Source organism: Mytilus californianus, unplaced genomic scaffold, assembly GCF_021869535.1.
Source record: "Mytilus californianus isolate M0D057914Y unplaced genomic scaffold, xbMytCali1.0.p SCAF_29, whole genome shotgun sequence".
Classification (NCBI taxonomy): Eukaryota; Metazoa; Mollusca; class Bivalvia; order Mytilida; family Mytilidae; genus Mytilus; species Mytilus californianus.
Window position 1 is genome coordinate 1,571,625 of NW_026262678.1, and position 27,979 is coordinate 1,599,603.

The 27,979-nt window shown below is 31.6% G+C and overlaps 4 protein-coding genes across 6 annotated transcripts in view; 3 read left to right on the top strand and 1 right to left on the bottom strand.

Annotated features, from left to right (window-relative positions):
* Positions 1–27,979, top strand: part of LOC127732869 (cytochrome P450 3A29-like) — a 206,215-nt gene that overhangs the window by 153,316 nt on the left and 24,920 nt on the right. The gene's annotated exons all lie outside the window — the stretch shown is intronic.
* LOC127732872 (alpha-N-acetylgalactosaminidase-like) overlaps positions 1–27,979 on the bottom strand; it is a 193,892-nt gene that overhangs the window by 137,832 nt on the left and 28,081 nt on the right. The window lies entirely within an intron of this gene.
* Positions 11,604–19,977, top strand: LOC127732873 (E3 ubiquitin-protein ligase TRIM71-like). 3 transcript variants are annotated; one of them, XM_052242059.1, is made up of 4 exons: positions 11,615–12,606; positions 14,193–14,252; positions 17,064–17,104; positions 19,783–19,977. In XM_052242059.1, exons 1-4 carry the CDS (start codon positions 11,843–11,845, stop codon positions 19,803–19,805), a joined length of 888 nt encoding a protein of 295 aa, XP_052098019.1. In that variant the 5' UTR covers positions 11,615–11,842; the 3' UTR covers positions 19,806–19,977. The 3 variants fall into 3 exon arrangements, with proteins under 3 accessions (XP_052098021.1, XP_052098020.1, XP_052098019.1); XM_052242061.1 differs by lacking the exon at positions 14,193–14,252 and having other exon boundaries at positions 11,604–12,606; XM_052242060.1 differs by lacking the exon at positions 17,064–17,104 and having other exon boundaries at positions 11,611–12,606.
* LOC127732874 (E3 ubiquitin-protein ligase TRIM71-like) lies at positions 23,451–26,679 on the top strand. The gene is made up of 2 exons (XM_052242062.1): positions 23,451–24,356; positions 26,184–26,679. The coding sequence occupies exons 1-2, from the start codon at positions 23,593–23,595 to the stop codon at positions 26,242–26,244; spliced, it is 825 nt and encodes a 274-aa protein (XP_052098022.1). The 5' UTR covers positions 23,451–23,592; the 3' UTR covers positions 26,245–26,679.

Genomic DNA, 27,979 nt, shown 5'->3' on the forward strand with positions numbered 1-27,979 from the left:
CAAACTTGACTAGCTTCATGCGCATGTTGTGCTGAACAAATCATAATGACAAATGAATAAAAGTTCCGAAACATATTTTAACTTAACAAAGCTACACATTATAATGAATGGCATTGAAACAACTCTAATTATTTGTTATACGTCGTTTGTTTGGTTTTTTTTTTGTTGTTATTTTAGTTTTGTGTCTTTCATATCTATATCCATGATTTAAAAAAAAAATATATAATTTACTGTCGCCTTTGAAAGTCAGTGATAAATTTGTTGACGATGTTTAGGATTGTGTTGCTTATTACGTTGTATGTCATACGGTTTATCATTTGTATCTTCTTCAATTTGTACTTTTTATAAAATCAGCGTTTCTAGATCTGTTAAAGTCGATACGCTCGAGGCTTGTTTTTACTCTTTAAACGATCATACCAGGTAATGCCATACAAAAGAAAAATGTGAGCCTACAATACATTTATAAATCACAAATAAACAGCATAGTCACTAACGTCTACCCTAGGCAAATCGATTTTACTAAATACTTGGATGTAATTTACACATTTGAATATAAAAAGAAGATGTGGTATGATTGCCAATAAGACAACTCTCCACAATAGACCAAATGACACAGAAATTAAATACTATAGCAACAAACGACAACCACTGAATTACATGTTTCTGACTTGGGACAGGCACATACAGAATGTGGCGAGGGTGAACTAGTTAGATGCACCAAACCCTCCCCCTAACCTGGCAACAACACAAAACAAGAACACACTATACAAATCAATAAACGAAAAACAAATATGATAAAGTGTAACAAACAACAGCCTCTCAATTACAGGCTCCTGATTTGGGACAGGCACATATATAATGTGGCGGGGTTAAACTAGTTTGAAGGCGCCAACTCTGCCCCTTTCCTGGGACAGTGGTGTAACAGTACAACATTAGAACAAACTACTGTGGATTCATTTATTTTCGTTGGTACCAATTTTCGTGGATAGAGGAAAACTTGCATTTTCGTGGATTTTTAATTTCGTGGTTTTGCCAATCTCTGCATACAAAGCCTATAGAACATTTGTAATTCGTTTAACATTTGAAGTCGTGGTTCACCTGTGCCCACAAAAGCATCGAACATTAGTATCCAACGAATAATAATGAATCCACAGTATAAAAATCAGTTGAAAAAGGCTAAACTCATCAGATGGATACAGATAGAAATACATATAACAAAAACAGAAAGTGGACGTGGACGGGTACTTGTACAACCCAACAACAAAAAGACACTAAGTACCTGATCTGAGAGTACTCGCAGTTAATGACAGCTAGTTCAAAGCTAATAACAACTCAAAACAATCATACATCTAAGACTTTTTACGTTTTAGGACGATATCGTCGTCAACGATTTCCGAGATTGTTTGATTAACATTTGAGTGTCTTTTGACATCTTTCATGCGCCTACAAAAATCAAATAAGATGGATTGTATGCAAAAGGGATTTGTTTTTCGCTAAAACAATTGATGACATGGAATCGTTAATGCAAACAAAAAAGGAAATATGAATAGTTGATAAAAAAAACAATGAAGAAAATAAAAAATCTTTAGATAATACATCAGTTCAAAAATATCGCACACATAAGAAATAAATGCATAAAAGAGTTGAACGCTTATATTTAGCTTAACAATGATAGTCACTTGAATGGGTCATTCATATCTTGTTTTGGAATACGTTCAGTTGATTGAAAACTCTTTTTTTTCACCCTCAATTTCACCAATTTAGTGTAGAGCTACACCAAGGTAATTATAACAGTATCAGATATAGCTTCAAAAACGTAATTATCCTCTGTAAAATGTCCTTCTTCTATAGTAAGTTGTAGTCTCTAATAGAATCCCGGCATTGTCTGATATTGTCAAGATGGTAATAACAAAAAAAAAACGTAATAAATTTTATGGAATGTGTTCTGCCCCCTTTTGCATTCATGTAGGAATGAAAGAATTAACTTGAATTTTAAACGTCTGTAAATGTAGCATTTTTAAAAAGTTGATTATGCCTTACTCTGTATAATATTGCTGTGCTTTGTAAAAAAAGTGAAACCACCATCAACCACCCAGACACAGAATCGTGATTTATATTCTGTAGTAGGTAACTCAGCAGATATTGTATTGTTTATATTGATATCTATTGACATAGCTACTACATATGTACTAGTCATTGGTTTAGAATGTGATACATCACTGCATAAGAATGACATGTAGTAAAGGTGACTACTTGTCAGTGGTATGGATTGTGATATATCACTGCATAAATATGACATATAGTTAAGGCGACTACTTTTCAGTGGTAAGTACTGTGACATATACCTGCATAAGAATGACATGTAGTAAAGGTGACTACTTGTCAGTGGTATGGACTGTGATATATCACTGCATAAGAATGACATGTAGTAAAGATGACTACTTGTCAGTGGTATGGACTGTGATATATCACTGCATAGTAATGACATGTAGTAAAGGTGACTACTTGTCAGTGGTATGGACTATGATATATACCTGCATAATGATGACATGTAGTAAAGGTGACTACTTGTCAGGTGTATGGACTGTGATATGTACCTGCATGATTAATAGAGAATATCATATGGCTTTTTCAATATCACATCCGTATCAACCCGAGACACCAATAAAATCCCAGCTCTGCTCATGGGATTATATTGGTGCCTCGGGTTAATATGCTGTGATATTGAAAAAGCCATATCATATACACTTTATTATATATACCTCACGTAGATGTTTTTATGTGACATGACGTCATACAGATTAGGGATTTGATTAAGCCTTTGCAACAGTGACTGACATCGATGACGTGACGTCATAGAGATTAAAGGTGTGATAAAGCCTTTGCAACCGTGACTGATATCGATATCATCACGGATAGCTCATACAGCACGATTGCCGTTGACCGTATTACACATACAATTTATCTGTATTTACTACTAAGTATATAAGAATGACATGTAGTAAAGTTGACTACTTTTCAGTGGTTATGGACTGTGATATGTCACTGCGTAATAATGACATGTAGTAAAGGTGACTACTTTTTAGTGGCATTGACTGTGATATGTCACTGCGTAATAATTACATGTATTAAAGGTGACTACTTTTCAGTAGAATAGACTGTCATATGTCACTGCATGATAATGACATGTAGTGAAGGTGGCTACTTTTCAGGAGTATGGACTGTGATATATACCTGCGTAATAATGACATGTAGTAAAGGTGCCTGATGGTCAGTGGTATGGACTGTGATATATACCGGCATAATAATGACATCTGGTAAAGATAACTACTTGTCAGTGGTATGGACTGTGATATGTCTTTGCATAATAATGACATGTAGTAAAGGTGACTACTTGTCAGTGGTATGAACTGTCATATATACCTGCATAATAATGACATGTAGTAAAGGTGACCAATTGTCAATGATATGGACTGTAATAAACCACTGCATCATAATGACATGTAGTAAAGGTGACTTCTTGTCAGTGGTATGGACTGTGATATTTCTTTGCATAATAATGACATGTAGTAAAAGTGACTACATATCAGTGGTATGGACTGTGATATGTCATTGCATAATAATTACATGTAGTAAAGGTGATTACTTGTCAGTGGTATGGACTGTCATATATACATGCATAATAATGACATGTAGTAAAGGTGACTACTTGTCAGTGGTATGGACTGTGATAAATACCTGCATAATAATGACGTGTGATAAAGGTGACTACTTATCAATGGTATGTACTGTGATATATCACTGCATAATAATGACATGTAGTAAAGGTGACCACTAGTCAGTGGTATGGACTGTAATAAAACACTGACACGAAATAAAGATGTAAGCTTTGTACTTTGGTTGATTGAGCGCAAAGTATGTTTTGTACTGCCCGAACATAACCTTTAAAATTTCGCAGTAAACAAAACGTTGGTGATAACTCATAGTTTGTAAATCTATACATGGTTTGTTACTATTTGAATACACCTTAATAGGAACTTTTTGATATGACAATAGCTCTGAACAATACATTTGGCGTGATTGTAAGATGCATCTCAAACCGTCTCTGTGTAAATGTTTGAGATTCTTAAGCAATATTTTCGATATAGACCTATCATTTTCTTATTTAACAAATCATCTGGGATAAAGTAATGTGGACAAACTGAATACTCTTCACAATAAATCAGTCTCGTAAAACATCTCATAAAACATGGTATTAAAGTTTCTAGTGACCATACTGAAGGCTGTATATCCTCAGAAACCCAAAATATAATAGTTTTAAGAAAATATAAACCGAGTAAACCTTTGCATTGTTTCTCAATATCAATAACTTTTTTTTTTTTTACCATAATTAAGAGAGCATAACACAACAATTGAGTACGACTGAAGGAAACGATAAGTAGTTTTTCACAAACAGAGAAAGACAAACGCCATTCTATTTTTTCATTGTCGAATCCCTTCACACCAATCGGTACAAACTGAAATCCATTATCTACTATGTTTTGCCTAACTTTAAAAGTAGGCCATGATTTTTTTGGTTTTGTTATTTATTGATAAACAGCAGTTACCCATAATTTATTATGCATGCAGAAAGCTAAATCAAACATTTGAACATATCCGACAAACATGGCCCATGATAAACAGACAAATGTGGCATTACTGAGGCACATTGTTGTTTAAACAATGCATTTGAAAAAAATAATTTCCCTCGATTTTTTATACACATTGGCATAACGTTTACTCTGAGATAAATAAGTAAATTCTGACAGAAAAGTGTATTTTATTTCCTTTATGAACAACTCATGACATATCTGTATGTAATTTCATAGTCTTGCTTACGTTCATAAGATCTTCATTACTACCATTCATCTTAAGGCCTTCTCCCGTACTACTTATTAGATTAAAAACATGTTCATCGGTATGCGATAGATCATCCCTCAAGTTATTTGTCATTCGAACTGCTTTTACTGTAGACTAAACGCGCGTCTGGCGCAAATACAAAATTTTACTGTAGACGAAACGCGCGTCTGACGCAAATACAAAATTTAAATCCTGGTATCTATGATGAGTTTATTTACAACCACTGGGTCGATGCCACTGTTGGTGGAGTTTTTATTCCCCGAGGGCATCACCAGCCCAGTAGTCAGCACTTCTGTGTTGACATAAATTATCATTGATATAATCATAATTATAAATTAACTGTTTACAAAACTTTGAAATACTAAGGCTTTTCTACCTCAGGAATAGATTACCTTAGCTGTATTTGGCAAAACATTTAGGCATTTTTGGTCTTCAATGCTCTTCAACTTCGTATTTTATTTGGCCTTTTTACCTTTTTTTGATTCCAGCGTCACTGATGAGTCTTTTGTAGACGAAACGCGCATCTGGCGCAAATACAAAATTTAAATCCTGGTATCTATGATGAGTTTATTTACATGATCCTCGTATCAAACAATGTTTTGACCCAGAAAATCATACAGTGACAATGAAAGGTTATTTGTATTGTCATCTAAATAAACAAAAAAGAGGACACACAACAAATGTCTAGAACATGTTGAAATAACAAATAATTAATAACAATTTATAATTCTTGCCTTTAGTTTCACCCAAAAGGAAAAAAATAATTCAAATCCACTTAATTGTATACTATAAGTTTGTTAAAGAAGAAGGCTTAAACCTTGTTGCTTTTCAATATGTCTCTGAAAGTTTGATAGAAATTAATTTTACAATATAACTCCGTATCCATTTAATTGTTCACACCAACTTTCATTTTCGTCGGATTAATTTTGTTCTATTTCTTGATATATATTTTTTTTTATTTTGTCGAATAGTGGAAGTTCATTCGAAACAATCATTTGATACTACATGTACTTGCCAATATACAATTTTGTTTTTGTTGATTTTACAAACAACTTTTCCTGAACATTTTTTTTTTTTAATTTTTCAAAATTAAGATTTTGGCCTAGATTTTACGGTTCTACAATTACGTTTTAGCTTTGATTTGAAGTTGAGTAGTTAATTGACACCATCTATGAACGTCCGACTATACATTTCATCGACATAGTTATGTATTTCTAGAGGAACAAACTGCGCCATTCATAGACTTGTTCCTGTTTCTTTTAATGAATAACGATTTACGGTCAAACTTAGTTGAGACAGCACCACTTACTGTTAACTTGATCATATGTAAATAATCAAGAGTCACCTAAATATACTGTCGAAATATACCACAGACGAACTTATTTTCAACCATTCTTATATAAACAGCCGTTATAATCCTTTCCATAAGTTAGGTTTTAATATTTTAATTTCACACGGGAAACTCAAAGCAAAAACTATTCACATTTGGGGTGATTGGATATTCCAGTTCTGTTGATATGCCAATGTCTGTACTGACTTTATAGCTTTCAATGTATCACTGTTAAATTATTAAGTCAGGGATTTTGCTACAACAAAATTATTAATAGCCTTTACTTAATTCGTACATAGATGGAAAGGTTTCTAATAGAGGTAAAACTGGACCTGTAAAAAATACTAACTTTAAACGGAGTAGCATATCATCTTTTTTACTGTGTTGTTGTTGATAGATCCTGTAGATTTAGATACGATCCATGTAAACCTATAGATTCTTTGAATGAACTCATTTCAAAAGGTTATCAATTAAACACTGTAATACGATCTTTGAATATTGTTTTTATTGGTACTTACAATGATTTTGATCGGTCAAACCTGGTTTTATAGCTACCCAAACCTCTCTGTGACTGTACCTGTAAAAATACTTATTTTAAACAGGATATCATATTTTCATTTTTAGTGTGTTGTTAATTAAAGAGCCCGTAAATTTAAATACAATCCTTGTAAACTTATCGATTCTTTGAATAAACTAATTCTTAAAGGTTATCAATTGTACACTGTAATAAAATCTTCGAAAATTGATTTTGTTATTGAATTAAAACATAAATTCATCAACCTATACAGTTATGAACACTTACTTTTCCGTTTGAACTTATATTTTGAGTTGCACAAGATCAAGTTTTTCTCAATCCTGTGTTCCATTTGAACTTATATTATAAGTTGCACAAGATAAAGTTTTTCTTAATCCTGTGTTCCATTTTAACTTATGTTTGGAGTTGCACAGGATCAAGTTTTTCTCAATCCTGTGTTCCATTTTAACTTATGTTTGGAGTTGCAGACAACAAGGTCAAGTTTTTCTCAGACTGTTTATGACGTCTAAATCCTTCGGTTGTGCATTGATTGGTATTTTAGTCTGGAAACATGATTGAATTATAAGATGTAATTGGCTTGAAATGGCTTTGCGTTACAGCAGTTAGATCGATATTTCATGCCTTTTAGTCGGTTATATGCTTTGTGTAGATCCTATAAGTCAAACCTGTTTCAACTGCACTTTATTATTTGTTCTGACGTTGCACTTTTTACCACTGTCCCAGGTAGGGAGGAGCGCTCGATAGCAAACAACGTTTAACACGACACAGTATTTATGAGGCCTGTAACTCAGTGGTTGTCGTATGTTTCTATATATCATATTTTTTTCGTTTATTGTTTTGTACACAATTCAAATTGTTTCTTTTCTTTGTCCGTCTCTAAATGTTTCAAAGTTTATCATGTCGGGTCTTTGTTCATTGTTGAAGACCAGGATTGACCTATAGTTGCTTAAACCCATGCCATTTTGGTCTCTGGTTAACAGTTGTGTCTTTTGCACTCATATATCTCCTTTTTATTAACATAACTCTTTAGAGTTTTAATAACAATTTCGCGTTTCACTGCACATAGAATTCTGATAAAAAGGTCATAGGAACACAAACTCGTGTTTATGTTAGAAAAGATCAGGTGTATTGTTTTCCATTGAAGTTACCTGCTGCCATACTTTTCAATATTTTCTCGGATTGCCTTAAAAAAAACCTCATATCATCTTTACAGTGAATATGAAAATAAGAACATGTGGTATGATTGCAAATGACACAACTCTCAACAATAGACCAAATGACACAGAAATTAACAACTATAGGTCACCGTACGGCCTTCAACAATGAGCAAAGCCCATACTGTATAGTCAGCTATAAGAGGACCCGTATGACAAGTGTAAAACAATTCAAACGAGAAAACTAACGGGCTAGCTAATTCATGAACAAAATAATGAACGAAAAACGAATATGTTACACAACAACAAACGACTACCACTGTATTACAGGCTCCTGACTTGGGACAGGCACATACAGAATGTGACGGGGTTAAACTCGTTTACTGGCGCCAACCCTCACCCTAAACTAAGTCTAATTTATAACAGTTGATTCCTTAATAAAAAAAACCTGTTCGAATCAAATTTTGAACTGTGATTATGAGTCCTTTTTTTCAAAAAAATTGTTTTTTTCCCTGATGATTCCTCAGAGTTTTTTTGGCAAAGTGAGTTTACAATTGAAAGTGGATATTATAATTTACATTTTTCTTTACTGAGGGCATCGTGCCCCTGAATTTTCGTTTGATTTTATCAGTTCACCCTTAAGGCTAGGGTACCTGATGAGAATAATGCCTAGGTAATATAAACCTCAACCGAAACACCAGGTGAAATTACATCATCAAATGAATTATGTCTAACCAATACATCTATGCGTGTATTAATGAATTATTGAAGTAATAATAAAATAGGTATTTGGCTACATAGTTTTGTTCAAAGTGAAACTAATATTAGTATTGACCGACTATTTCAAATATTTAAGGATTGCAAATGTACAATAAAATTGAGAATGGAAATGGGGAATGTGTCAAAGAGACAACAACCCGACCACAGAACAGACAACAGCAGAAGGCCACCAACAGGTCTTCAATGCAGCGAGAAATTCCCGCCCCCGGAGGCGTCCTTCAGCTGGCCCCTAAACAAATATATATACTAGTTCAGTGATAATGAACGCCATACTAAACTCCAAATTGTACACAATGTATGTATTAAATGATGAGATAATGATATCTTACTATGATTCTCTGAACATATATACTGTTACAAAAATAGAAGATTGTGTCCTAGAGATAATATTGAGATGTTTAGATTGGTTAAGGACTCGTTTTTATTTAAACACCTGAAAAAAACGGATATTGCGTTATTAGGAAATTATGTTACAAATTTTGAAATCGAATTAGAATCAAGGAACATAACTCTCCCATACAAAACTCTGAATTTTTGTCCGGCTTTGGCAAGACTGTTTATTCTTTAAAATTAATAAGCTCATCAGTTTTTAAAAGGCTTTAGATTTTCAATTAATTTTGCCTCGAGCATCACCGAAGCTTTATTTATTTTTGAAATTCATATATTGTACTTATTTCTAAAAAGAAAACAAATAATTCACCGATCCGCATACATTCTATGTTTATAAATGGGACTCTGTACTCTAAATGAAATCACCTGGGAATATATATTTTTTATTACTTTTTCATTATCAAAGATTAAAAAGGGAAAGGGAGTATTATACAATGTAATAAACAGACTAAAAATTGAAACTTTTTAAAATCTACAATATACATGATATACTCTTTTATATCATCAAATTGTATCTTCTAAATTAAGTTTATATTTACAACATAACAAAAACAAAAACTTTACAATTATTTAAAAAAAAAAATGTTATTATGAAAGAATATATCAACTTACAATGGCGTAGATATATTCGAAACGTACCTAAAACTCTGTTACAATAATAAAAATTGTCACGGTTACCTTTAAGGCGTAAATGCTTTTGTCACCGTCCATCGATTTAAATGAATACCTTTAAAACAAAATTCCGTTTCTTATTCTATTTTCATTTTATCGAACCAGACATTTAAGTCTTTTACTAAAATACGACATAGATGGTAAATATTTAAGAGTTAATAAACTTGAGAGTAATCGCTTAAATCAATATTAAAAAAAAAGACATTTCAAAGTGTAGAGTATTGTTTCTAAAGATTCTTAGATAGGCCGTGTTTTACCTTTAACGATTTGTGTTTCTGTTTTATCCCCTCATGTGTACGGACTTTGCAAGGGGTGCTGTATCTTATAACTTTGGCTCACAGCACCTTTAGTTTCTTAAACTTTAAAGGAACTATATTTTGGACATTAGTAAGCGTCATCAACAAATACAACATGAATATCACGATGAAAAATCACTAAAGTTTTTACTGTTTTACATAACATGTATAAATTCTAAAAACTTTCGAGAAATTCAATATTGTATTATAGATAATTATGTTGATGGTTATTTAATAAACATTGCTTAGGAAACGTTAAGTAATTGTAAAGATTAAATAAACAGTCATATTTTGTTCCGATATCTTTGTTCTCTGAAATATCCCAACTCTATGTCCCAAAGCTGTGTTTTTTTACATTGTTCTACATCTTTTTTTTTTTATTAATATTGTATTTATATTGTGTCATATATCAAACTTATTCGTTCAGTGTATGTTGATTTGTTTTTGATTATATGTCTTTTTGATCGAGTAAAGCCATTTCAATTGATATTTTATAGTGTGTCTTTTAATGTTGTAATGTTACACCACTGTTTTAGGTTAGGGTGAAGGTTGGCGCCTGTTAAAACATTTAAACCCGCTGCATTTGTATGCACCTGTCCTAAGTCAGGAGCCTGTTGGTCAGCGGTAGTCGTTTGTTGGTGTGGTTCATTAGTGTTTTTCGTTTTTTATATAGATTAGACCGTTGGTTTTCCTGTTTGAATTGTTTTACACTAATATAGCCCTTTATAGCTTGCTATTAAGTTTGAGTCAAGGCTCCGTGTTGAAGGCCCTACTTTGACCTATAATGGTTTACTTTTCACACATTGTGACTTGGATGGACTGTTGTCTCATTGGCAATCATACCACATCTTCTTATTTATATATCATGTGGTCGTTTATTCAAAATTCTAATTGTTAAACTAAAAAAAATATATATTAAATGCAATGATGAAAAACATCGAGCATGAAATTCATAATTAATTACGTATCAGATTGACCGAATACATAACGAGACGTGACGTTCATTTAAGACATTCTCTTTTAAATAAACACGTTACACCATCATTATCTGATAATGAAAAATATGTAATGGCTGGTCACATATTTGTGTTAGATATAAAACAGCTATGCTCCCAATATAATTCCATACCCGCCATTCCCATTGCATCCTATTTTTACTATTTACAATGGAATATAAGGCGGACTTTGGCATTACTTTCAAAATATAGCATTATTTTCATCAATTATCATTTTAAGCTGTCTATCTACAAATCATTATAATTAAAGTTTTTAATATTATTGTGAGGTTTTACATACTCGATAAAATGAATAAATCAACTAATTTCTGAAAGTTGAAATTTCTTGTCTAACTATGTTTTCTACCTGAGTCTACCTATCATTCACATTGTACACTTTTTATCACTTAGGTTACACCAATAATACGAAATAATACCGAATAAAGTTATCAAAGCATGAGATCAGTTGTCCAGACTACATTCATAATATTTAAATCCGTGGGCAAATGAATAGGCATACAAATTTTTGTGTAGAACTAACAAATGCATCATGCATGTGTGTATTTAATAAACGAAAGTTTTGGTAAAGTTATTCATTCATGCGGTTAAATCGTCTATTAATATACTTACATAGCGTTTTAAAATGCACCTGAAAGTTAAATATTTGATTACATATTACATTATTAGATATAGCTCTTAGGGCGTTAGTCGAATTATTCATTTTGTTTAAATTGTACCGATACATGTAGGATTTATTGATTTACAGTCACTGTGTACAAATTACAATTAAAATGGCACAGACAGCGTTTAAATCATGCGAAATATGTGATGGTGGGCTAGGTCATCAGTATTGCCAGCAGTGTGACCAGTTATTTTGCAAAAATTGTAAAACTTCACATTTGCGAACAAAAATTAGTAAAAATCATACATTTTTTATTGGACGAAATATCAATCAGGAAGAACAACAATTTTGTGCTGAGCATGATGAATCGTTTATATTTTACTGCGTAGATTGTGATACAGTTGTGTGTAAAATATGTGCTGTTAAAAGACACAATAGACATGACATGTCTGAGATAAATGAATCAGTTCTGAAACTCAAAGTGCAACTAAAAAAATATGCTGAATCAAAAGTTAAAGGACTTCGCAAAGACATTGAGAAGCTTGACGGGGAAACTATCGAATATCAGTCAGAAGTTCAATCTGTTATCCAGTCCATTATTGAGGATTCAGAACGCATGAACGCTTTGATCGATCGAAAAACAGACGAATTGATTAAATCTGTAAAGGAAGTCGAAGAAAGGAATCTTAAGATCTTGTCAACAGCAAACAGTAAGTTCAGTAACAACCTGCACAAGGTCAATAGGGTCCAGAGAACAATCAAAGATTCTGCTTATATGTCCGATGTGGCACTTCTTCCAAAATTACAACAACTTCAAGCTGAAATTTATAAAATAGAGCCGACAAGGACTCCAGGTATACCGACCGTTAGATACTCCACAAAGAAAATATCACACAGCGATACCGGTAAATTGTTTGGAGATTTATCATTCAGGTAAATATGTCTAAGAATAAAATCCAAATACTATGGGAAGATGTTGGTTTGATTGAATAATGAGCGAATCCACAAACAGCGTTAACTTCACTTGCACGGGTAATAAAAAATAAACAAGCCAAAAGCAACGATACAGCTTAAAACAAAAATAAGAACAAAAGCATCACTTAAAATTGAGCTTTGATCGCTACAAACCTATTCTTCAATTGGAAATTATACTATAACATTGAGAGCAAAGACATAAAAAAAACGTTCAAATATATTTTTATTGTCAAAAGTATATCTTTAGATTTTATTCAACTTAAAAAAAATGTATCAATCTTACTCTGCATGCGGTCATAAATAATAAAACAAAGATATTATCAACACCAAATTGAGATAAAAATATATGACCAGTATCAACATTTATAGCATATTGGCAAGGCTTTAGCTTAAGTGGTGTTGTTCATGAAATAATTAAAAGAACCTTTGAATAGCGACAAGTAAAAATCTATAAAGCACACAAAAAACTTTAAAATACATACATATCTATATTAATATACTAAGTTGTTTGATGCATGTTCCAGCTTGTTGTTGTATATTCTTTAGTATTCTTCTAGAGTAGGTACATTTTCAAAGACGAAAATCATGAAATCCTATTTAAGTTTACGTAAGAGGACTATAATAATTTCTTCATTTTCAACTGCACAGTGTAGATAAACGTAACACATTTAGCACTGACACATTATTTATTAACCTGTTATTCAGTTGTTTTTTTTGCTGCTTTCCGTTATTTTTGTTTTTTGTTACTTGTTGTTTTTAATTAGGACGATTGTTTTGTCGTTAACAATGTTTCACAATTTTTCATGTGGAGGCCTCTTTGAACTGACCTTCAATTTAGGATTTGCTCATTCTTGAAAGCCGTACGGCAACCTATAGCTACTTCTATCTACGTCTATTGGATAGTTGTCTCATTGGCAATCATACTATATTTTGTGATTTTGTTATTCATTGTGCATCTTTTGATACTAAAAGTTTTGAAAAGGACATATATAAGACTATCTGAAGCAGATAAGAAACGCTTTATTCGTTTTGAAAACATTACATAACATCTTTTGAAATATGTGCATCTATTTATTTTGCAAATCCGTTCTAGATTATAAGGAAAATATCATTAATATTGTGAAATGAGGTCAGGGCTGAAAATATTTTCATAAGAATACTTCGTAGTGTGTTTTGTTCTTGAAAAGATTATTAACCTCAATTTTTTCTATGTGATATTGGAACATAGTAATGTGTCAATGGTTAAACCACAAAACATCACTTTAAAACCTAAATACTCAAAAGGTTAAAGACAGAAACAGAGAATCTCGTAGTACAATTATTCGACATTGATAGTTCAATCAAAGAGTGTAAAACAGTGAGTTATATTTCGGACACTATCAGAACATAATTATGTTTTGATTTTACTTCCAGTGTTTAACCTCTAATTACATCAGAGTTTACTCTACGAAAATAACAAAAAGTAGCTAACACAAAATTAGTTGTTAGCAAGACCATTAAAATACATGAAGATACGAATGTTCATATATTTTTTTTTTCACCAGTAACGTTATCTGCCTTAATAATGCAGCATCAGAAAGAGAAGACACAGGGTGTACAAGGAGGTATATATCAACTTTAAAAAATACTTATTATCCTAACGGTACAACGCATACCAATTACTCATCAATGCTAAATGATATTTCTAATCAGTTTAAAAATGATTTACGAACAGACAACTTTAGTATCATGATTTATTTCTGTGTAGGCATTACGTTATTTTTGTAGTATGTTAAAGTAGCGTGTTCGCCTCGAGTGCAGGAGGTCATTCGTTCGAAACCCAGCGAGTGTACCTTTGACTTTAAAATTGGTATTTGCTGCGTCTTCGTTAAACACATGGCTGTAGGTAGTAAGGGTAAACAATGGTCGGCTCGGAGTCAGAATAATGTATTCGGGTAGGTTGACATGTCTTTTCGCTGACTGTTACCCTTTGAACTAGCAAGTTATATAATGCTGATCAGTCTATCGGTCCAGTATAAAGCAGGGTAAATATTCATATTGCATAAACAATTTCTCGTCAAGATTATGCATTTGAATTACCGCTTAAAAGTTACGAAAAAGGAATGATACACATAAAGAGTGATGTTTCGACAGATGAAACTGGGTGTATAACATATCCATCATTGTTCGGTATTGATAATAAAATGTGTGGTTTATTGTTTCGCATCCTTAGCGTTACTTTTCTGATGTCAAGCGTTTTAAATGCATGAATATACATATATACATGTATGTACACATGTTTGGAACGCTGCAATTTTGTACAAATTGATAAAATACATATTTGTTTTCAATACGTAATATCAAGACATAAACAGATTATTACAGGGTTAAAGGTGGCTTTAAAAAATATGAAGAAGCGGTATCATTCAGATGTTGATTTTTTTTTAAATTCAAAATATCTTTTAAAATTTAAAAAAAAATAGTGATCATAACAAATATCCAAGAATACCACTTTTGCCACTTCTACAATCTTCACATTTATTCTCCATGCTAAATTTTCCGATTGAAAAAAATATGTTTTTCTTACAAAACTGGCATATACGAGTTGTTTGCTTTAGGTCACAAACCAGACTGATCCCAACAACTGAAATAGCAATGCATGCCCGTGCATGTTCACATTGAACGGACATCATTCACAATGATGTGTCTCTAATGAAAAAAAAATGATTAGGAAAAGCTTTCAATAAGTTCTACTGATATCGACACTACACACTTATTTACGGTCGCCATTACGACTTGGTTGACCGAAACGATGCGTGTGTATCTTCAACTACAATATACATGTTTGCTTGATCTTAAATATCTAGATGTAAGTTTATGGTAGTAGTTGTTCACCAATGATCAAACCTTTTAACATTAGGCAGATAATATATATTAAGATAAAGAACAACAACTGAGGAAATCGCTCGAACAGATATAGAACAGATGACTAGTCCATGAATTAACTGACTGAGTTATATTCACTGATCTGACATCTTGACTGACTGTTGTCTCGGAGGTGTTTACATAGTAGGAAATAGATTAACGAGATTCGAACATCAATAAACTTTTGTTGCATCTTTCTCAAACCAGGATACAGCATGAAGATCATTAGTTCACATTTACTTCCATTATTTACAGTAAATTATTAAAAATAAAGTCTATTCTGTAGCATGATCATGGTTCGTGTCCAATCGTACATTGTGATATTTCTGCACTTTTAAACATTAACAGTAGTTTATCTGTAAAGCCTATGCTTTTTATGTTAATATCACTTATGTTTTGCCTTGTACATGCTATATATATTACGCCAAGTAGTAGATAATATAATGGCGATGGTTTAAGAAACTAATTAGCAATAACCACGTGTTCATTGCCATTCTATAGTCTTCTTTCACCTGTATATGTTATATATTCTATTACAGTACATCACACAGTATCACCAGCAAAGCTTTCATGACAAAAACAAAGAGAAATCGCTTTACATCCCCCACAAGAAATAACCTGTCTAGTGACTACTGCGAAGATTGGCAGTTAGTAATGCAACCAGTTTTCAAATTACATAACTGACACAGCACTCTTATCGGTGAAATAGAAATGCAACACTAAAATAAATATGACAGTTTCATGAAAATACAAATGTGTCTATGTTACCAGCTTGTTTGTCACTTTGGAATTTTGTATTTGCTTCTTTTTTAAGAAAAATGTCAAGTACACTTCCGTATTACAAATATTGTACGATAAAATGAAGAAAAAATAATATTCGTTTTTAAGGCACGACATGAAAATAGAAACATACATAAATTGTATTCTATCATTTATTCGCATTTTATATTAATGGCTTATGGACTTGATTGGTTTTTTGTACTGTTTTTAACAGTACTATATATGACAGCTCATCAGTAAAATCATTTAACACACTATAAATGTGAGTTAAAACATTCTGGAATAAAATTACGGTATCATTTCTTTTAATCTTGCATCCCATATTAATCAATCGAGTATGTTTGACTGCATGATACATTCAATTTCATGTCCATCTTTTTCATTCATAAACCAAACATAAATTTTGTTTATGTAATTTTGATTTAATTTCACTTACATACCGTGAACTTGTTATCGATTTTAAAAAGTTAACAACGATAATAATATGTTAGGGATATAAATAAAAGAATATATATTTGCAATTTAATGTCAAAACGCATCAGACCAAAACAAAATACAAAAGAACGAGTTTGTTTAATTAAAAAATGCAACATTAATTTAACTTGAAGAATACCTAGTTGTAGCATTAATTTCTTACGAGGGAAACTGTAAATTAAAAAGATCAAAATATAAACACGAAATAAACACTTGTTCGTGCTATAGTTTATATTTCTATCACTGTTTCTCTTCAGAACATCTCAGACTAAAATAAGGACAGTACCGAAACCTAGAAGTATGTATCACGTAAAAAACACTTTATTAATTATGTGCGTTCGAAGTGCTTTTATTGATTTACTTTAACTGGAGTTTTTTTTTAGAGCCAATGATGTATAACCCTTTAAAATCACGTTGAGAACTATTTGGCCGATCGGATATAAAACTTTGTCTGAGGGAGTTAAACATAAGTTTATTCAAATATTCTTACTTTAAAAAAACGTGTATTCTTGGGGATGCAACCTTTTATGATCTATGAAAATAACATACAATTAATATTGAAAATAGGAAATGCTTTACTAAATACATATGTATTGTAAGGAGTCTCGTAAAAATAAAAATAAAGAATATGTATTTCAGCAGTGAAGGTAATTGTTTGCAGGATGCAGTATCACATTACATAGTACATGTATTTAAACAAATAATGGACAACAATAATATGTAACATGGTGTTATCATATATTGTCCTTGTTCCAGTTGGGTTAAAAAAATATTATACACTGTGATCTTTAACATATCACAAAAATGACTGCTTAAAAGCGAACTGATCGAAAAAAAACCTAGTACCTAATAATATCCTCTTTCAGCAATAACATAAAATAAAACCGACAAAATTGATGAAATATGTATCATCATTATAACACAACAAAAGATATAAGCTTTGGTATTTTTTTTCTAATGTTGCATCCAGTATTCAATTTGATAGCTCTTCAGCATACACACTGTGATTAGCAAAAAAGCATTTGTGTGGTTGACACAATAGACATCAGTGTCTTTGACGGTTTTTCCCTTCTAAAACAAAGTTCCAGTTTACCTTGAATTAAGTACAATGTAAAAGTAATTTCCACACACTATTATTGTACTTGTTATTAATATTAAACCAAAAAATAAATAGAACTATGACATCTATAATCCGTAACACTGCTAAGACATAATAAATTACTGAACCAAGGCTCCGCGTTGAAAACCGTACTTTGACCTATAATGGTTTACATTTTAACATTTTTTTTTTGACTTGGATTGAGAGTTGTCTCATTGGCACTCATACCACATCTTCTTATATCTATTTTAAAAGTTTTCTGAACTTGCATGAAGTTTGTCTAAACCTTGTGCAAAGTAAGCATTTTGTCTGGCTTTGTCACAACAGGTTCTTAACATTCTGAATTTTGTTTTAACAGATTCTTCACATTCTGTTTTGTCTAAAAAAAATATTTTTGATATGAATTGTTCTTACCAAATTCTTAACGTTCTAAATTTGTCGAAACAGGTTCTTAATATTGTACATTTGTTTCGATATGTCTAAAACATCTATCATTTCTGAATGATATTATTATCAGTTCAAAGGGAAAATGTTATATCATTAGAACGGAAATTTATATATCAACAACATATAGTTTTTAAGAAAAAAATATATGTGTTAGAAATTAGAGATTCGATGATATTAAGACAAATTTAAGAGGGTTTTCGCCAATTGTATGTGCTTTCTATATAAATGTTCACAAAAGAGATGATTTCAGCTTCCCAATTGTAAACTTTCCATTTCTATGTAGCAACATTCCAGCAGCGCCTGCATACGGAGTATATATCTCCCAGTTGATACGATATACCAGGGCTTGTATTTCCTATCATGATTTCCTTGATAGAGGGTTGCTGCTCACAAGGAAGCTATTAAACCAAGAGTTCTAAGTGGTGAAGTTGAAATCATCCCTTCGTAAATTTTACGGACGCCATCCCGAGTTGGTTGACCGTTATGGAATAACCGTTTCATAGATGATAGCGGATATGTTCCTAATATCGTAACTACAATCCCGTCCCCTTTTCCCGAATGTGACCTACCGAATTAGACTTATAACCGGGCGACGGATGCCACATGTGAAGCAAGATCTGCTTACCCTTCCGGAGCACCTGAGATCACCCCCATTTTTTGGTGGGGTTCGTGTTGCTCAGTCATTTTTCTTTGTTGTGTTTTGTGTAATATTGTTTGTCTGTTGGTGTTTTTCTTTTTTAGCCATGGCGTTGTCAGTTTATTTTCGACTTTCGAGTTTGAATGTCCCTCTGGTATCTTTCGCCTCTCCTTTACAAATGTTCACCTATTTTGAAAGAATTCAATCAGTAATATTTCAGATAATAAAAGAGATGAATGCATTATTTTTTTCGATTTTCATTTTTAGTTCAACGAGCCAAGGTTGTATGCAAAATGTTAGGAAAAACTGTGACATGTCATAGCCCATTTACTGTTCCTTGACCTTGAGAATGTTAGAAATGTGTTGTGACAAGTTCAGACAGTGTTAAGACAGTTAAGAATGTGTGGAGACAAATTTAGACAAGGTTGAGTCTGTTAAGTTATAATGTTAACTTAAGAGTAATCAGAATAAATTTAGAAACGAATGACAGTGTTGAGAAAATTGAGGAAAATTAATACTTTAAAGACTGTTGAGACAAAATTACTACAAATTGGTTATTTCAGAATCTAAAGTACAAAATCAAACATCAAAATTGTGCATTATGCATTAATATGGTTTTTTTTTTCGCTTTTGTGTATTGTAAAACATGGTATAACTGTATAACTTTATTATTTTGAGAGAATGTACAAGCAAAACCAGTATTGTGACAGCAATGAATATTGTTCAGCATACTTTACTATATTTTTCCACTTTAACCTATTGAATGATTTTTTTTAATTGATTAATTTTATAGTTTCAGAAAAGTGGTACAGATAGACAAATGATACACGTTTACTGAATGTCTATTACATTGTTCACAGAGTACACAATATAAAGAAAATACAATTATATATTATGAGTTATTGTTCATGTCATTTTTTTATACCACACCGTCTCAAGTTACTCTTGATACATTTCGTGTTTTGTAATGTAAATGGAATACAATTAATATGAGTTTTTATGATGTAAACCATGTTGAATTAGCATGCAATTGGTATACTTAAACATACTTAAGCATGCCAAACAACCGTTGGATTCTTTTTTAAATTTTCATTTAAGAAAAAGCTGGTCAAGAACAGCTAAATCAACGAAAATTGTAATGTTACTTTCAATGTAGTAAAAGACAATATTTTGGTTCATTTAACCATTTAATCATTAAAGATAATATAATTCTCCTTTTTTTTTCATAAAGAAAAAAAAACTTTAGAAGTTGTGTGGATTTAATATGATTTATTGTTGAATGGATATTTAATATAAAATGTTTTGTTATGAATAAACTAACTTGAACTTAAATTTTATTTGCGTCATGGATGGATACCCAAAATTCTTTCATGTTTTTCTATAACATAATGCAATGTGTAACACGAATATATTAACAGTATAAATATGAAGAGTATAGATTGAAAGTTCGTGATTTACAAATCGATACAAATTGAATGACCAATTGACATTTTAGTGATCAATTCTAAAATATGTCTTGCATAGCAAGTTCAATTTAACAGATACAGGTGTACATGTGGTTATCATGACTGATCCCTTAGTTTAGTGATATCGATGATGTATTATTCAAGTTTCATTTCATTAAAGTAGTGATGATAATTTAAGATACAGGATGTTATTCATAAGCGGGACAGTACAGTGCGACAATACACCATACACTTTATAATTTGATAGAACATTAGTTAAGTACGAAGGTATGAATTTTGATCGAACTACAGGATTATTACAAATGAATTAATAATCAAATTCTTCTACAATTAACTAAACGATCTAGAAACTAACCTTTCAAAATTTCGGGCCCCCAGTGCTCTTCAAATTCGAATTTAATTTGGCCTTTTAAACTAATTTTAATTTGATCGTCATTGATGAGTCATTTGTAGTTTGGCGTACGAAATTCACTATAAAGGATGACATAGCAATTTACTCTAAATTCCTGATTCATTAAATCAAATAACTTTTAATGATCTATTGTTTAGTGCATAGGTAACAACTTAGATAACGTTGTCGTGTCCCTAATGGTGTGGATTGTCAGGTTGCGGTGGCATTCTGTGTCTATCATTTCCGGGATGTAGGGGGATAGTTAATTGGTCTCTTTTGGAATAAAGGACCAATTCACTTTTTATGTAATGTTGCTCATTTAAGAAACGTACGTGATGACCCTGAGATTTTTGTGATCTCATTGAAAACAATTTCTTTCGCCTTTCTGTTATTTCCTTCGAGTATTGCTGATTATAAGAATCGAAGCTTTTCTTTCAACTTAGGACCAGCAATTTGCACTTTCTTGTGACCTAAAAAGCTGACAAAGTTTGCAATTATGTTTTTTTGGATTGTGTTCTTGCATACCTTTCAATATATGCACGTTGCTGAATTACATTTCTGATGTATCAATTTCAAATTCTCTGTTAAATGTAAGTTTTATTGTCATTATCATCAATTTCAGAGATTCTACCAAATATCAGATTATATTTCATACCACACGATTTCTTTTCAAGTTCATTATTTTACCATTTTATCGTTTCAAGATACCAGACTCTGCAGATGACTGAGAATGGGTATTTATTGCTAATTTGTACAGCTTTTTCTTTGAAATTGGTTTTAAAGTTATAGCCTTTGATGATGATGTAGAAGACCATGAATTTTAACGAGAAAGCAGTGCCTCGGGGACAGACTGGAGAGGCGATATCTGTAAGGTCGATTGAGGCCTAGATGCTGAACTAACTATGGTGGACATATTTCTGAAGAAGATTATATTATCTTAGATAGGCCGGGTTTTACCTTTAACGATTTGTGTTTCTATTTTATCCCCTCATGTGTACAGACTTTGCAAGGGGTGCTGTATTTTATAACTTTGGCTCACAGCACCTTTAGTTTCTTAAACTTTGAAGGAACTATATTTTGGACATTAGTAAGCGTCATCAACAGATACAACATGAATATCACGATGAAAAATCACTAAAGTTTTTACTGTTTTACATAATATGTATAAATTCTAAAAACTTTCGAGAAATTCAATATTATATTATAGATAATTATGTTGATGGTTATTTAATAAACATTGCTTAGGAAACGTTAAGTAATTGTAAAGATTAAATAAACAGTCATATTTTGTTCCGATATCTTTGTTCTCTGAAATATCCTAACTCTATGTCCCAAAGCTGTGTTTTTTTACATTGTTCTACATCTTTTTTTTTTTTTTATTAATATTGTATTTATATTGTGTCATATATCAAACTTATTCGTTCAGCGATGTTTATTTGTTTTTGATTATATGTCTTTTTGATCGAGTAAAGCCAACAATTGATATTTTATAGTGTGTCTTTTTATGTTGTAATGTTACACCACTGTTTTAGGTTAAGGTGAAGGTTGGCGCCTGTTAAAACATTTAAACCCGCTGCATTTGTATGCACCTGTCCTAAGTAAGGAGCCTGTTGGTCAGCGGTAGTCGTTTGTTGGTGTGGTTCATTAGTGTTTTTCGTTTTTTATATAAATTAGACCGTTGGTTTTCCTGTTTGAATTGTTTTACACTAATATAGCCCTGTATAGCTTGCTGTTAAGTTTGAGTCAAGGCTCCGTGTTGAAGGCCCTACTTTGACCTATAATGGTTTACTTTTCACACATTGTGACTTGGATGGACTGTTGTCTCATTGACAATCATACCACATCTTCTTATTTATATATTATGTGGTCGTTTATTCAAAATTCTAATTGTTAAACTAAAAAAAATATGTATTAAATGCAATGATGAAAAACATCGAGACATGAAATTCATAATTAATTACGTATCAGATTGACCGAATACATAACGAGACGTGACGTTCATTTAAGACATTCTCTTTTAAATAAACACGTTACACCATCATTATCTGATAATGAAAAATATGTAATGGCTGGTCACATATTTGTGTTAGATATAAAACAGCTATGCTCCCAATATAATTCCATATTACCATACCCGCCATTCCTATTTCATCCTATTTTTACTATTTACAATGGAATATAAGGCGGACTTTGGCATTACTTTCAAAATATAGCATTATTTTCATCAATTATCATTTTAAGCTGTCACATACTCGATAAAATGATTAAATCAACTAATTTCTGAAAGTTGAAATTTCTTATCTAACTATGTTTTTCTACCTAAGTCTACCTATCATTCACATTGTACACTTTTTATCACTTAGGTTACACCAATAATACGAAATAATACCGAATAAAGTTATCAAAGCATGAGATCAGTTGTCCAGACTACATTCCTAATATTTAAATCCGTGGGCAAATGAATAGGCATACAAATTTTTGTGTAGAACTAACAAATGCATCATGCATGTGTGTATTTAATAAACGAAAGTTTTGGTGAAGTTATTCATTCATGCGGTTAAATCGTCTATTAATATACTTACATATCGTTTTAAATTGCACCTGAAAGTTAAATATTTGATTACATATTACATTATTAGATATAGCTCTTAGGGCGTTAGTCGAAAGCATATTCATTTTGTTTAAATTGTACCGATACATGTAGGATTTATTGATTTACAGTCACTGTGTACAAATTACAATTAAAATGGCACAGACAGCGTTTAAATCATGCGAAATATGTGATGGTGGGCTAGGTCATCACTATTGCCAGCAGTGTGACCAGTTTTTTTGCAAAAATTGTAAAACTTCACATTTGCGAACAAAAATTAGTAAAATTCATACATTTTTTATTGGACGAAATACCAATCAGGAAGAACAACAATTTTGTGCTGAGCATGAGGAATCGTTTATATTTTACTGCGTAGATTGTGATACAGTTGTGTGTAAAATATGTGCTGTTACAAGACACAATAGACATGACATGTCTGAGATAAATGAATCAGTTCTGAAACTAAAAGTGCAACTAAAAAAATATGCTGAATCAAAAGTTAAAGGACTTCGCAAAGACATTGAGAAGCTTGACGAGGAAACTATCGAATATCAGTCAGAAGTTCGATCTGTTATCCAGTCCATTATTGAGGATTCAGAACGCATGAACGGTTTGATCGATCGAAAAACAGACGAATTGATTAAATATGTAAAAGAAGTCGAAGAAAGGAATCTTAAGATCTTGTCAACAGCAAACAGTAAGTTCAGTTACAACCTGCACAAGGTCAATAGGGTCCAGAGAACAATCAAAGATTCTGCTTATATGTCCGATGTGGCACTTCTTCCAAAATTACAACAACTTCAAGCTGAAATTTATAGAATAGAGCCGACAAGGACTCCAGGTATACCGACCGTTAGATACTCCACAAAGAAAATATCACACAGCGATACCGGTAAATTGTTTGGAAATTTATCATTCAGGTAAATATGTCTAAGAATAAAATCAAAATACTATGGGAAGTTGTTGGTTTGATTGAATAATGAGCAAATCCACAAACAGCGTTAACTTCACTTGCACGGGTAATAAAAAATAAACGAGCCAAAAGCAACAATACAGCTTAAAACAAAAATAAGAACAAAAGCATCACTTAAACTTGAGCTTTGATCGCTACAAACCTATTCTTCAATTGGAAATTATACTAAAACATTGAGAGCAAAGAAATAAAAAAAAAACGTTCAAATATATATTTATTGTCAAAAGTTACGCATATCTTTAGATTTTATTCAACTTAAAAAAAATGTATCAATCTTACTCTACATGCGGTCATAAATAATAAAACAAAGATATTATCAACACCAAATTGAGATAAAAATATATGACCAGTATCAACATTTATAGCATATTGGCAAGGCTTTAGCTTAAGTGGTGATGTTCATGAAATAATTAAAAGAACCTTTGAGTTGCGACAAGTTATTGCCCTTGAATAATGATTATTATGAAAATAAGATGTGGTATGATAAATAAGAAAACTATCCACCAGAGTTCAATTAAGTGAATGTAACCAATGCAATTACTTATTAGAGGCCAATGATGACCTGTAAATAATGAGAAAACCCATACCCTATACATGATATAGTCATCTATAAAAGACACCACAAACAAAATTTGGAACAAAACATCAATTCAAACTTCAAATATACCAGACTAATTTATAAAAAAAAACAAGTTATGAAAAAACAAATATGACGGACTATGACGGACTTGAACCAACATCAACCACTGAACTATGTACAGGCTCCTGATTTGGACAGGCAAAATATGGCAGGGTTGATATAAAAATAAGAAGCGGTATGATTGCCATTGAGACTTTTCTCCAATAGAGATCAAATGACATTAAATTTAACAAAATTAGTTCACTGTACAGCCTTCGACAATGAGCAAACCCTATACTGCATAGTAATCTATAAAAGGCCATGGAATAACAAATGTAAAACAATTTAAAAAGGGCATGGTGTCTATCCATGCTAAACATGCTTGGGGGAAACACCACAAAGGCGAAAGCTAAGTGCCTGATTTTTGCACAAAACAAAAAAAAAAAAACAAATATGATATATAGCAACAATTGACAACCACTGAATAACAGGCCCCTGACTTGGGACAGCCACTTACAAAATGTGGCATGGTTTAACATGTTTGCTGGCGCCAAATCCTCCTCTAATTAAGGACAGTGGTGTAAGTGTCAGTTCATTTAAATATAAAAACGATAAAATCAGTTGAAAAGGGCTATTTTCTGCTCTTTGGTCAGGTTATTTTGATACATTCCCGTTTTCATTTTCAATTTTATTAACTCATTTGAATGCAACAAAGCAGAAAAACAGCTACCAAAAACACAGACTGGATGTGGCTGGAAATTTATTCTTTCCCTTTAACAAAAAAGACTCAACATACAGATCTATTAGTACTGACTGTTACTGACAGCTAATTCAAAGCAAATATCAACTAATAAAATAAACATTTTGTGAGCACCCAACCCACCCCTAACCTGAGACAGTGGTTTTAATAACAGCACAACATTTGAACAAACTGTAAACATTTGTTGCAATTGGCTTAACTCAAAAGACTGCAACAAGGCACAAAAAACAACTAATATGAAAACCATAGACACAAAGCACTGAAATAAGAGTTCTTACAATTTTAAATATTCAAATGAAAGTTTTATCAAAATGTACTACATAAACATGATAAAATAGCCATGTTATTGCTGTATTTCTCTTCATTTATAATTTTTGAGTTTTGTGTATTTGTAGGTCAGACATCTTGGTTTTCATGATCATCATTCAACCAGTCAATACTGAACAGAAAACTTAAAGTTGATATTTTTCTACATAGTGTGACTTTTTTATTAATTTGAAATGGAATGTGTTTTTTTCCTACATAAGAAAGAGGAAATTTCATCATAATGACTATAAACAAAAAGGCGTCATATCATCATGATCATAGATGCACAATAACTTAATCATGTAAATGCAACAACGTAATTATTAATTGAAAGAAGGGAGGAATGAAAAAATATATTAGTATTTTGTTGTCCAAATGAACTTGCTTTGTCCACTCATTTAAATCGCTCCATCCAATAAAGATGTACGGTGGAAGATTTTTGAAGAACAGATTGCAAAAGAGGTTTTGTCTTAGAATTGTAGGAATATTCTAGTGGATGAAATAATTTTTTACTTGACTCTTATATAGTGGACTGAATAATTGTACATAGCAAGCTGAAACAAGAAAAACTAAAACTTAATAGGAAAAGTGTTTATTTTATAAATTTGCATCAAAACGTAATATTATGAACACCACAAAGGTATAAGATTCAAATCGTTTGCATATTCATGTATTGCAATGGAACTATAACAAAGAAAACTTTAACTCATGAAAAGAGTAAAATATTAACTGCGCTTTGTCAATTTATTCAGTCAGAATATGAAATATTTTTTTCAGTTCTATTTTTCATAATAAAACAAACAAGACAAAGATTTCAAATCAATTTTTTTATCTTTTATTAAGACATGTCATCATTTTATTTCAGTTAAAGGATTTTATTTTTTGACTTTAAATAGTATTATACTTTCTAAAATAATAATAATCTTTATTGTCATACAAACAAATTAAAAACATGTTTGTGACAAAATGAAAAAAACCAAAATACACTCATACATGTCATATATATATTATAAACATTTTACTACCAAACAGAATTCATTGTAACATACACATTACTGTATATTTATAATTTGAATTCCATAGGATTTTATTTTGTCCCATGGGATAATTATAGTCCCATGGGATTTTTTTTGTCCCATTGGACAACAAATATCCCATGGGACTACAATTATCCCATGGGACCCAAAAAAATCCTATGGGATTTAACCAAAATCCCATGGGATAATGGTCAATCCCATGGGATTTGCCTTATCCCATGGGATATTGAAAATCCCATGTTTTTCTAAGTCAAATTACAGAATATATATAATAATAACAGTAGAAAAGCAATGAAATTATTGAATCCCATGTAATTCCGCACATTTTGGTTATATACACGACATTGTAGGTCTAAGGAGAGGCGGCGGCGGATTTGCAAATGAGTGTTTTTAAATTAAAAGTGTCCAGTGTTTATTGTTGAAGGTCGTATGTTGATCTCTGGAAATATTTTTGTTTATGTGTTAATTAGTTGCTAATTCATCATCTTCGCTAGCCAAGAATTACGATCCAGTCTCATCCTGTGGAGAGGAAGGGGCTGGAGTCGGTTTCACAAAAAAACTTACGACTAAGATTGATCGTAAGTATACTGAATTGTTCATGACTTACGATCAATCTTAGTCATAAGTTTTTTTGTGAAACCGTAATCCTTGGCTAGCGAAGATGCTAGTTCATTGGTTATTGCTCACATCGTATTTTACTTATATAAGATACTGTCAAAAAAGACAAATATAATTTCTTCTCAATTGATATATATATATATATATTATATATGTATTTTAATTATGAATGATCAATATATACATGATATAATAATGGCTTTTCGATTCATTTGTGAGAAGAATGACTA

Bases quoted from the DNA above. Each gene is read 5' to 3' on its own strand.
- LOC127732873 (XM_052242059.1), top strand. From the start codon at position 11,843: ATGGCACAGACAGCGTTTAAATCATGCGAAATATGTGATGGTGGGCTA. The intron at 14,253-17,063 runs GTATATATCAAC...GTTTCTCTTCAG, and splicing joins GACACAGGGTGTACAAGGAG to AACATCTCAGACTAAAATAA. The intron at 17,105-19,782 runs GTATGTATCACG...TTAATTTTATAG, and splicing joins GACAGTACCGAAACCTAGAA to TTTCAGAAAAGTGGTACAGA.
- LOC127732874 (XM_052242062.1), top strand. From the start codon at position 23,593: ATGGCACAGACAGCGTTTAAATCATGCGAAATATGTGATGGTGGGCTA. The intron at 24,357-26,183 runs GTAAATATGTCT...GTGTATTTGTAG, and splicing joins TTTGGAAATTTATCATTCAG to GTCAGACATCTTGGTTTTCA.